Source organism: Bubalus bubalis, chromosome 9 (genome assembly GCF_019923935.1).
Source record: "Bubalus bubalis isolate 160015118507 breed Murrah chromosome 9, NDDB_SH_1, whole genome shotgun sequence".
Classification (NCBI taxonomy): Eukaryota; Metazoa; Chordata; class Mammalia; order Artiodactyla; family Bovidae; genus Bubalus; species Bubalus bubalis.
Genome location: NC_059165.1, coordinates 99,753,390 through 99,770,182, shown reverse-complemented (window position 1 = coordinate 99,770,182; position 16,793 = coordinate 99,753,390). Strand labels below are relative to the sequence as shown.

General features: G+C 51.8%; 1 protein-coding gene across 6 annotated transcripts in view; it reads right to left on the bottom strand.

The window, feature by feature from the left end:
* Positions 1-16,793, bottom strand: part of PKN1 (protein kinase N1) — a 28,725-nt gene that overhangs the window by 8,143 nt on the left and 3,789 nt on the right. For 3 of the 6 annotated variants that reach the window (XM_044948229.2, XM_044948228.2, XR_006553550.2), the window contains exons 2-9: positions 15,402-15,705; positions 12,771-13,012; positions 10,499-10,634; positions 6,227-6,372; positions 5,825-6,038; positions 4,645-4,839; positions 2,209-2,318; positions 1,977-2,120 (exon numbers count right to left, since the gene is read on the bottom strand). In XM_044948229.2, coding sequence (XP_044804164.2) covers positions 1,977-2,120; positions 2,209-2,318; positions 4,645-4,839; positions 5,825-6,038; positions 6,227-6,372; positions 10,499-10,634; positions 12,771-13,012; positions 15,402-15,705 — 1,491 coding nt within the window. Of the gene's footprint in view, positions 1-1,976; positions 2,121-2,208; positions 2,319-4,644; positions 4,840-5,824; positions 6,039-6,226; positions 6,373-10,498; positions 10,635-12,770; positions 13,013-15,401; positions 15,706-16,793 lie in introns of those variants that run through there. The other 3 variants (XM_006066546.4, XM_044948230.2, XM_045166735.1) reach the window with 2 other exon arrangements.

Here is a 16,793-nt window from a genome sequence, read left to right as displayed (position 1 = left end):
CTCTGGAGGAGGGCATGGCAACACACTCCAGTATTCTTGCCTGGAGAATCCCACGGACAGAGGAGTCTGGTGGGCTAGACTTGCAAAGACTCTAGCATTGCAAAGAGTAGGATATGACTGAAGTGACTTAGCATGCATACACTGGGAATTCTGTTTCTTTTTCACATTTCTGATCTTTTTCACATGGTCTGATCTTTTTGCAAAGAAAACTGGTATTTAAAAATCTAAGCAAGTGGTGGGGACTTTCCTGGTGGTCCAGTGGATAAGACTCCACACTCTCAATGCAGGGGGCCCAGGTTTGAGCCCTGGTCAGGAAACAAAGATCCCACATACAGCAATCAAGTCTACAAATTACAACAACTGAACCCAAGCACTCTAGAGCCCAGGCGTCACAACTAGAGAAGCCCGAGAGCTGCAATGAAGACCCAGCACAGCCAAAACAAATAATAAATTAAAAAAAAAATCTAAGCAAGTAGCAAAATGAAAAAAAAAAAAGAATTTTCCCCTAGGGTTAAGGACATGGGGAGATATATCTATACATACATACATACATATATGTATACACACACACACATGTGAAATGAAAGTGTTAGTCACTCAGTCGTGTCTGACTCTTTGTGACCCCATGGACTGTAACCCACAAGGCTCCTCTGCTCATAGAACTCTCCAGGCAAGAATACTGGAATGGGTTGCCATTTTTTCCCCCAGGAGATCTTTCCAACCCAGGGATTGAACCCAGGTCTCCTGCATTGCAGGCGGATTCTTCACCATCAGAGCTACCAGGGAAGCAATTTATATACGTGTGTGTGTGTGTACTGGATTGGCCAAAAAGTTTTTATGAGTTTCTATAAGATCTTACGAGAAAACCCAAACGAACTTCCTGTTCAGCCCAATACATAAAACAGGGTACATTAGTATTTTAGGGGCAAATTTAAAGAATTTCTGAGAATAATTCTGGTTAAATGAGGGGGCCAGTGACTTTCTCTGTGTCTGTTTCCTCCTCTGTCAAGCGTAACTAGTAGCGGTCCCTCTTGCACGGGTTCTTGTGAGGATTTATAAGTCAGTGCCAGCAGAGCACTTAGGACAGGGCTTGGCCACGCGACAAGGGGTCAGCTAGGAATGTCATTTAGACTATGGCTCTCGACCAGGGGCTGCTGGCCATGTCTGGAGGCATTTTTAGTTGTCACAACTTGTGCGGGGTTGCTACTGGCATCCCGGGGGTGGGGGCCGGGGATGTGACTCGGCACCCCACAGTACACAGAGCAGCCCTGCAACCAAGACCTACCCAGCCCAAATGTCCATAGTGCCGAGGGTCGGGGGTGGGCTCCCCTGATGAGGACCCTCACCCGACAGCACTGGGGAAGGAATCTCTCTGCTCAACTGTGGCTCTCATGGCAATCCCCATAATACGTTGCTTGGTTTTGCTTTTCTTTTCTGGCTTGACAACATTTTGCTATTTCTTCTTCTTTTTTTAATATCTTGTTTCAGAATGAAACCAATCCCAACTTTAGTCATACATCATGGGACTAATTAAATGTACTTTCCTATCAAGGTTCAGAGACTAAGGGGAAAACACATCCTCCCCTTCTAGAAAACCAGGAGAAAGAGACACAAAAAGCATTTTCTGGGCTTTCCTGGTGGCTTGGTGGTAAAGAATCCGCCTGCCAAGGCAGGAGACAGGTGTTTGATCCCTGGTCCGGGAAGATCCCACATGCTGCAGAGCAACTAAGCCCATGTGTCCCAACTGCTAAGCCTGAGCTCTGGAGGCCAGGAGCTGGAACTATTGAGCCCATATCCTGCAATTACTGAAGCCCATGCACCCTAGAACCCGTGTTCCACAAGAAAAGCCAACGCAATTAGAAATCCACATGTGCCGCAACTCAAGACTAGCCTGAGCAGCAACGAAGACCCAGCACAGCCAAAAAAAAAAACAAAAAAAAAGCATTTTCTCAGGGTGGGGGTCAGGCTGTATGTACCTCAGCCACCAGGCAGCCCTGAGGTTCCATGTCCAGCTGCACCTCATGCCTCTCGTTGTCCAAGAAATCCTCCAACTTCAGGAATTTGAGGGCACACAGGCCCCGCTGGTCCCGCCAGAACACAGCCAACTCCAATTCCCGTGCCTCAGGGAAGAAGAGGGCTGTCACTTGGGGTGCCTGAGGCCCCAGGCGCTTCCTCCTCCCAGCCCTCTCACTCGCCCACCTAACTCACCCTCTCCAGTTCCAGGGTAAAGCTCTGGTCCCAGGCGTTGGGGCCACACGGCTTCCAGGATGTCTGTCCCACCACTGTGTTATCCAGCTTGAGCACAGTGCTCACCTCATCTGGAACAGGGGTGGGGGGAGGGTGTCAGGAGATTCTGGGGAGGAGGATAATCTCTTATATCTTATTAATAAAGAAATCCTCTCTTCCCCTATAATATTCTGCTTTGCTATCTGACCAAGCTCTACAGTCCTGCCTTTCACATTAAGCCCTTCAATCCATCTCCAGTTGATTTTGGTGTGTGGTGTGAGGCAGGGATCCAAATTCACTTTTATTCTATATATAAATCCCAGCAATATATTCCTAAGTATTCAATCTAAAAAAATGCCAGCAAGTATACATTGGGAGATGCATAAATATGCTTATGTAATAGCTCTAAACTAGAAACATCTGCCTATGAATTAACATATACATGGTAATATAGGGTTATTAGCTAAAGCATGAAATCTATTATTTACAACTATTTTTTACCTAAAAAAAAAAAAAAAAAGACAGCAATTTGAAATGGCTCAGTCTAAGACAATTAAACCGGGCTAAAAATGAATGAAGTATAATTTCATGCAACGGTATGAATAAATCTCCCACACAATGTTGAAGAAAAGAAGCCGTTACCATGGAATACATTCTGTATGATTCCACATATGTGCAGTTCAAACACAGACAAATTAAACTGCATTGCTTTGAGATGGTACATGGGCGCTAAAACTACAAAGAAAAGCGAGGAAATGATAGCGGTAAGAGTGAGGAGAGTAGCTACCTCTAGGACAGAGGAAGGGGCTGGAATTGAGGAGGGGGCATGAGAGGGCTTCCAGAGAATTCTATTTCTTGACCTGGGTGGTGGTAACATAGGCGGTTACTCTATTGTCATTCTTCTTTTATCCATACTTTTACACGTGTGCATTCATTTCTTTTCACATTGTGGTAAAACTCACATAAAATTTACCATCATTATCATTTTCAAGTATACAGCTCAGTGGTACCAAGGACGTTGATACTGTTGTGTAATCATCACCACCGCCATCTCCAGAACTCTTCATCTTTCCCAACTGAAACTCCGTCCCCCTGGGTAAACAATAACTCTCCATTTCCCCCCCCCAAACCACTAGCAACCACTATTCTTTCCATCTCTATGAACGTAACCAACGTAGATACTTTGTATAAGTAGACTCCTATACTACTTGTTGGCTTCCCAGGTGGCTCAGTGGTAAAGAATTTGCCGGCCAATACAGGAGGCGCAGGCACATGGGTTGAACACAGGGATTCAATCCCTGGGTGGGGAAGATCCCTTGGAGAAGGAAATGGCAACTCGCTCCAGTTTTCTTGCCTGGGAAATCCCATGGACCGAGGAGTCTGGCGGATTACAGTTCATGGGGTTGCAAAAGAGTTGGACACAACTTAGTGACTAAACAACAACAAAAAGACAAGAAGTATCCCTCATGCTAGCTTCTAAGTCATATCCGACTGTTTTGTGACCCCATGGACTGTAGCCCACCAGGCTTCTCTGTCCATGGGATTTCCCAGGCAAGGATACTGGAGTGGGTTGTCCTTTTCTTCTCCGGGGAATCTTCCTGACTCCGGGATCAAACTCGTGTCTCCTGCACTGGCAGGCGGATTCTTTACCACTGAGCCACCAGGGAAGCCCACTTGTCATTTTACAGCTGGTTTATTTCACTTATGTACTCAAGTTCATCCATGTTGTAGCGTGTTTCAGAATGTCCTTTTTTAAGGCAGAAAAATCCAGAGAATTCTATTTCTTGACCTGGGTGGTGGTAACGTAGGCAGTTACTTTAGCGTTATTCTTTTTCTACTCATACTTTTAAACGTATGTATTCGCTTCTTTTCACATTGTGGTAAAACTCGTAACATAAAATTTACCATCATTATAGATGTATTTGTATAGAATAGAATCGATTTCTATAGAATAGACTTCTCTGGAATCCACTGTGTGGATGGACCACAATTTTTTTATCCGTTCATCCATCAACAGACACTGGGTTGCTTCTTTCTGCCTTTTGACCACTGTGAATAATGCTGCTATGAACATGGGTGTATACCAAAATCTCTTGGAGATCTGGCTTCCAACTCTTTTGAGTATTCATTCAGAAGCAGGAATACTGGATCTATGGTAGTTCTATGTTTCATTATTTGAGGACCTGCCATGCTGCTTTCCATGGTGGCCACACAATTTTACATTCCCGCCAACAGTGTAGAAGCCTTCCAGCTTCTCCACATCCTCCCTAACACCTGTTATTTTATCTTGTTCTATTTTACAGTATCCATCCTAATGAGTGTGATGAACGACTTTTTCAGAATGTTACCATTGTGGGAAATCAGGGACCACCCCCGGCCTACCCCACCTCATCCCTCCCGGACATCAGTGCCACTCACTGGTGTTCTCGGCTTCCGCTTTGAGGCTGCTCCTGCCACTGAGACTTCCGGTTCGGCTGTAAAGACCTCGGGCTGGGCGGCTCAGGAAGGGGGTGCGGCTGTCAGGGGTCCCAGGCCCCCCCACCGAAGGTGAAGGGTTCCAAGGGATGGTCTCTGGAAGGTCTCTGCAGCCCACCACACGCACCTCCAGGGTCCCTGAGAGAGGGGCAGGCTCATGGGGTGGGTTACATCTGGGGCAGGACGAGGGCTGCAGGTGAAGTGGGCATGTGCAGAAGTGGCCAGCGTGCAAGTAGGAGTTGGTGAGGGACAATTGGGGTGAGGCAGGGGGTCTGCTGCAGAGATGGCTGTGCCAGAAGAGAGAAACAGGGGACAAGGGGGAGGGGTGGGACAGTCTGGGGAAGAGCTCTAGATGCTGAGGTTCAGTGACAGAAGAGTAGTTCAGAGTGCAGGCCGGAGGTCCAGGCAGGGGTGAGCCAGGTAGGACTCGGGGGGTCCAGGGTAGGATTCAGTAGGCTAGTCTGAGGTCTGACCCTGGGGCTGGGGTCTATGGTAGGACTGGTCTGGGGAGGTAGTGGCTGACGGATCTAAGAAGGGAGGGGCTGGCTAGTCTGGGGGTGGGGGGTCAGAGGTTCAGGACTGAGGATTCTGCGAGTGAGGAACTATGAGACTGAACTCTGGCTGGAGAGAGAAGCCAGGGCCCTTCAGGGAGGGGTGGGGAAAGTGAGGATGGGACTGTTGTTGCTGCTGTTGTTTAGTCACTCAGTTGTGTCTGACTCTTTTGCGACCTCATGGACTACAGACTACCAGGCTCCTCTGTCCATGGAATTTCCCAGGCAAGAATACTAGAGTGGGTTGCCATTTCCATCTCCAGGGAATCTTCCCCACCCAGGGATCAAGGATGGGGAGATGAGGGCAAAAGTCTCTGGGAGGGCAAGGTAGGGTGGGAAGTCTAGGGTCCATGGGTCTGTCTGGCGTAGGGAAATGGGGCGCAGGGCTACAGGGTTGGAGTGAATGGAGAAGGGAGAGGACAGTGGAATGGGAATCCAGGACTGGGGAGAATGAAGATCCCAGTTGCAGGTTTGGGGCTGGGGGCTCAGAGGGGCAGGAGTCTAGAGCCAGGAGGGTGGGGTCCTGATTTGGGGCGGAAGCGGGGAAGGACAGGGGAGGTGTCGGGACCCACCTGTGAGTGGTGCAGGCTTGCTCAGGGTGCTGTAGTGCGTGGCGGGGAACGGCCCGGCCAGGCGGGCGCTAAAGGCTGCGGACGAAGCCGCGGCAAGCTCTTCGCGCAGCAGCCGCCCCTTCGGGTGGTCAGCGGGGAGCTCCCCAAGCCGCCGCTCCAGCGCCTCCCGAAGCAGCCCCAGCTTCTGGTTGGACTCGGTCAGCTTCTCCTGGGCCTGAGGTGGGAGAAGCCTGGCCGGGCTGCGGGCGGGATCCGGCACTCCCCTCCCCCAGGCCGGCTAAGTCCCACCTGGAGCTCCTCCCCAGAAGCCCAAGCCCTCAAATCATCTAGGTCCGACTTGACACATGAGTCCCCATCCCTCGCCGAAGCCCCACCTCTTCGGGTCGACGCCCCGCCCCTCACCTCGCTGACGGCTTTGCGGTCCGGAGCCTTGGCGGCGCTGAGCAGGCGCAGCACATTCTTGGCACCCTCGGCCACCGCATGCTCCACTCGGAAGTGGTGACGCAGCTCCTCGATGCGCAGCTCCACTGCCCCCAAGTCCGGACTCCCTGTGGGCGTAAGACACGAGGCAGTGAGGCCAGCTTGAGCCCCGGCTCCAACCATCCTGGTTCTAGAGACATGCACCCATCTGTAGGAACAGGCACTGGCCAGGGACAGATAGCCGTCAACAAGCATCACTCCCTCCCAAGGTAGGGGGTCATGGGGACAGTCACACTGTCACCCACGGGTAGACAGCCACACATGCACCCGGATGCTGTCACTCTTTTATCCAGACACCATCACCCACAGAGCCAGTCCCAGGGATGTAGTTAAGCTGCCACCCAGGGGCAGACTTATATACAGACACACAATTAACACATACTTAGGGGAACTTCCCTGGTGGTCCAGCAGTTAAGAATCTGCCTTCCACTGCAGTGGATGAAGGTTCGATCCCTGGTGAGGGAACTAAGATCCCACATGCTCCGGAGCAACTAAGCCCATGTCCCTGCAACCACTGAGCCTGCGCACCACAACTGGAGAGTCTGTGCACCGCAAGGAAAGAACCCACATGATGCAATGAAGATCCTGTGTGCCACAACTAAGACTCAATGCAGCCAAATAAATAAAAATAAAACACACACTTAAGAACAGATACGTTGCTGATGGGGACACAAGTTGCTTTCCAATGGAGGCAGTTTGGCGATTTCTGTCAGAATTATAAATATATCTACCTTTTGATTTAGCAATCCCAGTTCAGGTACTTTATCCCATAGAAACAACTTTGCACTTGATGTATGTTGTTTTGTTTTTGTTTGGCCGTACCATGCAGCATGTGGGATCTTAGTTCCCTGACTAGGAATTGAATTGCACCCCCCCACCTCCCCTGCAGTGGAAGTGCAGAGTCCTAACCACTGGACTGCCAGGAAATTTCCCTTGATATATGTATTATACGTGGTTATTCATAGTCTTTTTTTTTAAGAGCGAAAGATTGGAAGATACCTCATTTCCTCTAGTAGGGGTCTGAGTAAATGAATGGTGACCACCCACACCGTGAAATACAACGTAGTTGGAGGAACAGGAATGGTGTCAGATAGATGTCATCAGACTGTCTCTCAGAGGGTGACAATGAGATTGTCACTTTGTCATTAGTGTAGGCCTTAGAACACACATACCCACACACTCTTACAAAGATGCCACCACACTGCCACACACGGGTAAGACCGATATTACAGACACAGATATATACCTTGTCTGTGCTGTGCTATCATTTCAGTCGTGTCTGACTCTGCAACCCCATGGACTGTAGCCCCCAGGTTCCTCTGTCCATGGGATTCTCCAGGCAAGAATACTAGAGTGGGGTGCCATTCCCTTCTCCAGGGGATCTTCCCAACCCAGGAATCAAACCTGCAGTTCTTACGTCTCCTGCATGGGCAGGTGGGTTCTTTACCACTAGCACCACCTGGGAAGCCCTATGCTGCTGCTGCTGCTGCTAAGTCGCTTCAGTCGTGTCAGACTCTGTGCGACCCCATAGACAGCAGCCCACCAGGCTCCCCGTCCCTGGGATTCTCCAGGCAAGAACACTGGAGTGGGTTGCCATTTCCTTCTCCAATGCAGGAAAGTGAAAAGTGAAAATGAAGTCGCTCAGTTGTGTCTGACTCTTAGTGACCCCATGGACTGCAGCCTACCAGGCTCCTCCATTCATGGGATTTTCCAGCCAAGAGTACTGGAGTGGGATGCCACTGCCTTCTCCGGGAAGCCCTATACACCTTGTCAACTCCCGGCAAAAGGAAAGTGTCACAGGGACAGAGGGAAAGTCACAAAACATAAACACCCTAATGGGACAGAATCAGTCAGTCAGTTCAGTCGCTCAGTCGTGTCCGACTCTTTGCGACCTCATGAACCGCAGCATGCCAGGCCTCCCTGTCCATCACCAACTCCTGGAGTTCACCCAAACTCATGTCCATTGAGTCGGGACAGAGTCACACAATGGCAAAACTCCCAGGGCTCTAATTCCAGCCCAGGGAGGATCACGGCAACACAGGCACACTGCCACACAGATAAGGCACAGGGACAGGCAAAGAAATGCCCGCACAGGACTTCCCTGGCGGTCCAGTGGTTAGGACTTCGCCTTCCAGTGCAGGCGGCACAGATTTGATCCCTGGTTGTGGGGTGAGGGTCCCACGTGCCTCACAGCCGCAGAATCAAGGCATGGAATGGAGGCAGAGTTGTAGCAAATTCAGTGAGGACTTGTGGACACAGTCGGGGAAGGACAGGGTGGGACGGATAGAGAGAGTAGCACTGACATATATACACCAGCACGCATAGCACAGCCAGCCAGCGGGAATTTGCTGTATGGCGCAGGCAGCTCAAACCAGTGCTCTATGACAACCTAGAGGGGTGGGATGGGGTGGGAGGGAAGGTTCAGGAGGGAGAAGACGTATGTATATACTTATGGCTGATTCATGCTGATGTATGGCAGAAACCAACACAATATTGTAAAGCAATTATCCTCCAATTAAAAAATTTTTTTTTTTTGAAGAACAAAAAAAATGGTCCACATTGAAAAAAAATCTTTAAAAGAAATGCTGTCATGATGTCATACAGTCAGGGCAGCATGAGCAATAATCATAGACACACAGACCCAATGTCACAGGGAAACAGGCTGGCTTCACACTCAGAGTGAAGTCCCAGGGATGTAGCCACAGCCCAACAGAGGACACAGCACAGTCACCCAATGGAACAGGGAGTAGGTGCAAGGACACACTGTCACCTAGGTGCAGGAAACCTGTCACCCACAGGCACAAGGTCACAGTCGTGCTTATCCACGGCTGTAGACTTCAAGGACAGTCTTGCAGTCCCACATGATGACCTAGACTCAGACTCAAGCATTCCTACAGTCACACTCGCCCACAGCTGTGCGGCACCCACCAAGACTTTTGTCACATGTGCCCAGGTGGTTGTCAAGACTTTTACACTTACAGGGGCAAGATTAGGCTGTCACCAAAAGTTACAATGCGAGGACAAAGTAAGGAGACAGCCATCTATGAATCTGGAAGAGGGCTCTCGCCAGACGCTGTATCTGCCAGCGCCTTGATCTTGGACTTTCAGCCCCCAGCACAGTGAGAGATAAATTTTGTTTACATGCCCCCTCATCCCTAGTCCGTGGTATTGTGGTGGAGCAGCCCAAACACACTAACACCCACCAACAGCTGACACACTCTCATGGTGACACAGGAACTCTCATAGTTACGGGGCATGTGTACAAACTCTGGTCCCCAGGGCAAATACCACCTTAACACTGACAAACGTTCACTAATACAGTCACCCCTGCAGGTGAAACCTGGAGAGCTGATGCATACAATACAGCCCGTCTCAAATTCAGGACGACAATTGGGTTGAGACGGCCTCAGGCATTCAGACACTGAGATACAAGGGAAACACACACAGGCTGTGGACACCCACCGTTTCATATTACGGGGGCCAACACGGCAAGGCAACTGCCGAGCCCAGGGGTCCACACGTTTTTCCCATCAAGAGCCAAAAGGTAGGACCTCCCTGGTGGTCTAGTGGTTAAGAGGCTGCCTGCCAATACAGGGGACGTGGATTCAACCCTAGTCCAGGGAGATTCCATATGCCGCAGGGCAACTACACGCCTGCTGCACAACTACTGAGCCTGCGATCCAGAGCCCGTGAGCTGCAGCTACCGAAGCCCAAGAGTCCATGCTCGACAATAAAAGGAGCCACTGCAATGAGAGGCCTTCACACAACAACGAAGGCCCAGCACAGCCAAAACTGAATTAATTATTTTTTTTAAAGAGCCAAAGGGTAAATATTTTTGTCTTTGTGGACCACAAGCTCTGTTGCCACTACTTGGCCCCACTGTCACAATGCACAAGCAGTCCTAGGCGACAGTAAACGAATAGGCATGGCTGGGTCTTCAGTATTTCCAAAACAAACAAAAAAAGGCAGTAGCAGATTTGGTCCAAGAGCTGTAGTTTGCCAATAACTGATCACGTGCAAATCTCGAGTGGGACAGAATGGGAAACTGGGGCCCAGAGAGGGTCAGGAACGCATTCTAGCATGGTGAGTCACAGCACCCATCTCCCTGCCTTAGAAAGGGACCCCTTGTGGGGCTGGGAGCTGAACTCTGCAAGGTGGAATGCAGGGGAGGCTGTCTCAGGGTGATGGACTCACCTTGAGCCTCGTCTGGGGCCGCCTGGCTCTCCAGCTGGCAGGCCTGCAATGCCCGGCGCAGTTGCATGCGGATGATATCTATCTTGGTCTTACTGTCTTGCAGCATCTGCTGGGCTGTCAGCAGCAGCTTCCGATCCTGATGGCAGAGACAGGCCGTGAGGGGAAGACTGGGCAGGTGGGGGCCTGACCACCCGTCCTGGTGTCTACCCCAGGCAGGCTCTGGGTGACAGAGCATTCATGTGTGGGTGTGAAAGAATGTGTTCCTGGGTATTGAAGGGAGATGGAGCCTTGGCATGTGAATCCTGACAGCTGCCACCTAACAGCTGTGTGACTTTGGACAAGCTGCTCAACCGCTCTGGGTTTGTCTGCTCATCTGCGGGAAGGGGAGAGTACTAACAGCACCAACCACCACTGGGCTGAGGATTAAAGCAGGTAATCTGTGTGCAGGGCTCACAACTGTGCCTGGCACCAGCAGGCACTGTATTTGTGTCAGCTGTTAGAATGGCGTATGTGTATGTGTTCCCCATAGTGGGCGTAGCCTTGCCTGTAGCCACATGGGTGAGTCCAGGGCTGACTGGGTGTGAGACAGTTGTAGGCAGTTGCAGGGAGCAGGGTCCTGATGTTGGTGTGTGCAGTTCAAGCTACAGGGTTGACTGGACATAGCCAAGGACCCTATGTGTGTACAGGTGCCAGGAACTGGTGGTGGATTTTTCCATTGACTTGGTGCTATGTTCAAAACCAGGCACTGACAGACTTCCCTAGTGGTCCAGTGGTTAAGAATCCACCTGCCAATGCAAGGGACACAGGTTCGACCCCTGGTCCGGGAAGATCCCACATGCAGCAGGGCAACTAAGCCCATGTGCCACTACTGAGCCTGCGCACCCTAGAGCCTGTGCTCCATGACAAGAGAAGCCACTGCAATGGGAAGCCCATGCCCTGCAACTAGAGAGTGGCCCTCTATGCTCCACAACTACAGAAAGCCTGAGCGCAGCAATGAAGTCCCAGAGCAGCCAAAAATTAAAATAAATAAAATAAATTTTTAAAAAGCCGGCACTGACAATCTGTGATAAAAGAAGACTGGGTATTGACTGAAGGGGGCAGGAGGGCACTTCTGGGTGACAGGAAAGGTTCAGTAAGGGCGGTAGGTACCTAGATCAAGATTCACTGGCTGTACACTTAGGTTTTCTGCACTTGATGTCCATCTGTTACACCTCAATAAAAGGTTAAGAAAAATGCTGCACGGTCTGTGTCCTCCGGTGCAATATTCACGTTTGTGTGTGCACTCACGGGCATGAATGCTCTCTGGGTCTCTAGCTGTGTAGGTCTAACTCTGCCCGTGGGTGTAACTGTCTCTGGGTGTTGCTGCCAACCTGTGACTGTGTACTTGGTGTTGGTACAACTGGGGGTACATCTGTGTGACAACGCTGATATCTGGGTGTGAAAAACTGATGATGTGTGTGTCTGTGAGTCTAGGTGTCCTGCTGGCCTGAGCTGTGTGTCCTGGGTGTTCTATGATGGTGTGCGTCTATGTCTAGAGGTGACCGTGGTGGTTATCCTCCACGTGCTTCCGAGAGTTGTTACTGCTGTGAATCTAGATGTTATGACGGTATGTGTATGTGTCGCAATGGTGATATGCCACTGTGTGTCTCTAGAAGCTGTTATGACCATGGGTGTGTCTCTAGATATTATGATAGTATATACATCTGGGCTTCTCCAGTGGCTCAGTGGTAAAGAACCCGCCTATCAACACAGGAGACATGAGTTCAATCCCTGAGTTGGGAAGATCCCCTGGAGAAGGAAATGACAACCCACTCCAGTATTCTTGCCTAAAAAATCCCATGGACAGAGGAGCCTGGTGGGCTACAGTCCACAAGGGTGCAGAGTCGGACACGACTGAGCCACTAAACAGTCACGTGTGCATCTAGGCGTTGATCTGTGTGTACATGTCAGAGATGCCACCAGCAGTGAGAGGCTGCATGTTGCCCCGTCTCTGGGGGTAACTGAGTATGGGGGGGGATTCTCTGCCATGTGTCGATCTGACATCACCCACAGTCATCCAGTTTCCTCTCTGCCCCCACCCAAGCTGCCCACACTCCAATCCTGCTGCAGAGTCACTCAACAGCCCTCTGTCCCCAACCCAGAGCGCTCCAGCCTCCTAGGGAGCAGATGGAGGTACCAGCCCGGCCCCACCGCAGGCTCCAGTCTGTGATGCGCCCGCAGGTGTACATGCACGCGGGGGGGGGGGGGGGTTGTGCACGCATGCTGCTCCCACCTTGGTGCTGCCGTTGCTGTATGTCTGGATCATGTTCTCTGCCCCCTGCTTCACCTTCAGCTCGATGGCCAGCTGCTTCTCCAGACCGGCTACGCGGCTCAGGTTGGTGGCTGAGCAGGCGGAGTCGCCTGTGCCAGGGGACTGGGGGGCATCTGGAGGGGTGGATGGGGCAGAGTCACCGCAGCCCTCCTCTCCAACTGCCCAGGTGCTTTTGCGCCAGCTGAGAGGATCCACCCCTGGGCCTGGGAGGAGGAAGAGCTGGGGGCCAGGGGCCACAGGGCCCACTCCCCACCAGCCCTCATAGGGAAACCCTTTCAGGGCTGGGGCGGGACCAGTGTGAATGAACACAGGTGTGTGTGAGTCCTTGGTGTGACCGTATATACCTTTGTAGAGAAGGTATATACACCCCAACAATGTACACGGTTGTGTAGGCGTCAGCGGGTGTGGCTGCGGTTAAGTCTGTGACCTTCAGAGTGCTGGCATAACTGAGTGTGTGCCTCCCCAGGTGCTAGTGTAACTGCGAGATGTGAGGTGTTAGAATGACCTTGTGAGATTCTGGGTGATGGGGATGACTCTGTGCACATGTTTGTGACTGTCAGCACAACTGTGCAATCAGATCTCCTGGCACTGGTGTGACAGCGTCCGAGTGTTGGAACAGCTGGACATGTGTGTCTCTGGAGGTTGGCACAGCTCTGTGTGAATCTCCAGAGAGTGGTATGACCATCAGAGGGACTCTGGGTACAGCTGTGACAGGATGAGGTTTTTGAGCGTTGGCTGAACTCTTTTTCATCACCTGCAAGTGTTGATCTGATAGTGTTGCTGCTGCTGCTAAGTCGCTTCAGTCGTGTCCGACTCTATGCGACCCCACAGATGGCAGCCCACCAGGCTCCTCCATCCCTGGGATTCTCCAGGGAAGAACACTGGAGTGGGTTGCCACTTCCTTCTCCAATGCGTGAAAGTGAAAAGTGAAGTCGCTCAGTCATGTCTGACTCTTCGCGACCCCATGGACTGCAGCCCACCAGGCTCCTCCGTCCATGGGATTTTCCAGGCAAGAGTACTGGAGTGGGGTGCCATTGCCTTCTCCGTCTGTTAGCCTCCAGCTGTTGACACAACAAAGAGGTGTGTGGGTGCTGGGCTAAGTGGTGCTGAGTCTCAGGTCTTGTCCAGTTGTGTGTTTAAGTCTCCGGCTGTTTATGGGTTGGTAAACACCTGTGACAGCAGCTCTGTGTGTCTGAATCTCTGGGGGTTGGTGTGAGCGTGTGTGAGTCCTTAGGTTTCGTGTACGTGTTGGTGTGATGGAGTGTGCATTTAACTGGGTCCTGGTTGGCAGTATGGAAGTCTCTGGGTATTCACAGAATGCTGTTGCTATTTAGTCATTCAGTCATGTCTGACTCTTTAGCAACCCATGGAGTATAGACGGCCAAGGCTTCTCTGTCCATGAGATTTCCCAGGCCAAGAATACTGGAGTGGGTTGCTATTCCCTTCTCCAGGGGATCTTCTCGATTCAGGGATCGAACCCACATCTCCTGCACTGCAGGCAGATTCTTTACCGCTGAGCCACAGGGTAGGCCCTTGGAGTTGTCTGGGTGCTGGCGAGACTGTGTGTGAGGGTCTCTGGCTACTGATGTGATGTGTGTTACATCTTTGTTTTTAGTTGTAAGATGAAAAAGTTCTGCAGATTCCTTGCACAAAAATGGGAAAATACTCAATACCACTGAGCTGTATGCTCAAAAATGATAAATTTTCTGTAACATGTTTTTTTCCAAAACATTTTATTTTATATTGGAATATAGGTGATTAAGGGCCTTCCCTGATGGCTCAGTGGTAAAGAATATGCCTCTTAAGCAGGAGATGCAGGTTCAATCCCTGGGTTGGGAAGATACACTGGAGAAAGAAATGGCAACCTATTCCACTATTCTTGCTGAAAAATCCCATGGACAGAGGGGCCTAGCAGGCTGCAGTCCATGGGGTCACAAACATGGGGTCTAAACAGAAGCAATAACAATAGCCAGCTAACAACGCTGTTATACTTTCAGGTGCTGTTATGTGTTTTTTAATCACAATTAAACATTTTTTTTAATCAGCTGGAGCCTTTAGGTGTTGTCTGGGTGTGGGTGTGACTGTGAGTCTGGATATTTGTGTGATACCATGTAAGCCCTTTGGTGTTGCCCAGCTGTGGGTGTGAGTATGTGTACCTTTCCCTGGGTGTCGGTTTTGGCCTTTGGTCTGCCTGTATTTGGGCCTCCCAGATGGCACTACTGGTAAAGAATCTGCCTGCCAATGCAGCAGACGCAAGAGATGCAGGTTCAACCCCTGATCGTGAAGATCCCCTGGAGAAGGAAATGGCAACCCACTCCAGTATTCTTGCCTGGGGAATTCCACTGGACAGAGGAGCCTGGCGGGCTACAGTCCATGGGGTCACACCGAGTTGGACACGACTGAGCACTTGCAGCAGTAATAGCAGCCGCCTGCATGTTCAGGTTGGACACTGCCATGACCGAGTGTGTCTCCCTGGGGGTCAGTGGCAATGGGCTGGCTGGCCTTACTTTGGGACACAGTGGGTGAGCCCTGGGCAGTGGAGGCCCCCAATCCCGCATCCCCCACCCCCCACCCCAGGGAAGCCTGGCTTACCGTGCACGCCCACCGCAGGGTCGGGCAGCACCACGTGGGCATGCAGCTCCTGCAGCTGCTGGTGCAGCAGGTCAAGCCTGCGTGTGGAGCCGCGCAGCACCAGCTCCACAGGGCCCAGGTTACGGCCCAGGTCGGTGGTGGCTCGCCGCAGGTTCTCTGCACCCTCTTTCAGCTTCAGCTCCTTGCGGATCTCCCGCCGCAGACGCTCCCGCTCCAGCTCCAGCTGCTGCTGTACCCCAGGGGCTGCCAGGTCGGCACCTGCCAGGCCCAGCTGCTCCAGCAGGGACCAGCTGCGCGGCTCACTCTGCGGGGGACGAAGCAGGGTCAGTGGGGCCAGGGCGGCTCTAGGGGTGCAGACCACGTTCAGCCGGCCTGGCCCGGCCTCCTCCGGGGGGGCACTCCTGACACAGGGCCTGGTCCATGGCCTCCGACGGTCCCCCAAAACTGGGAGGTGAGACAAGGCCCTGTGCCTGCTTCCTGACACCTCCAAACTGTGAGGTCCCAAGGGCAGGGCCTTCTCCTTGCCATCCCCTCAGACAAGAGGACCATAGGTACAGTTCAGTCTCGCCCCGTCCTCATGCAGTGGGATCCTGCAGGGCAGATTGCACTGCCCCATCACTGGGTCCCCACGGCTCGGGGTCCCCAAGGTCAGGCCCTATCTCTCCTTCCACTGTCCTCCCAAATTAGGGGAGCCCAAGAACAGGCTTTGTCTCCCTCTGTTGCCCGCAAATGACCAGGTCCTGAGGGGAGACCCCCTCTCCCCTCTGCTGCCCCCCTAAACTAGGAGGTCCCAAAGGCAGGCCCCATCTCCGCTCCCTTATGCCCCACATTAGGAGGGCCTGAGGGCAGCTTTCCTTCTGCTGCTCCCCAAATGAGGAAGTATCAAGGGCAGGCCTGTGATGCCCCCCAAACCACAAGGTTGGGGTTACAAGAGCAGGTTCCTTCTCCTCATGGCTGTACCCTTGAACCAGGAGGACCCAGGGACAGGACTTGTCTATTTCCTGTTGCACCCTCAAACTAGGAGGACCCAGAGACAGGCCTCATCTATTCCCTGCTGTACCCCAAAAGTAGGAGGGTATGGAGACAAGCTTTGTCTATTCCCTGCTGTACCTCCAAACTAAGAAGACCCAGAGACAGGCCTCATCTATTCCCTGCTGCAACGCCAAACTAGGAGGATCCAGGGACACGCCTCATCTATTCCCTGCTGCAACCCCAAACTAGGAGGGCCTGGAGACAGGTTTTGTCTATTCCCTGCTATACCCCCAAACTTGGAGATCCTGGGGCCAAGCGCCATCTCCCCTCCTTTTGTTGTCTACAACTGAGACCCTAAAGAAAAGAGCCCTGTTCCCTTCCTCCTCTATTTCCCCAATCTGGAAGCCCAAAGGGCCCCAA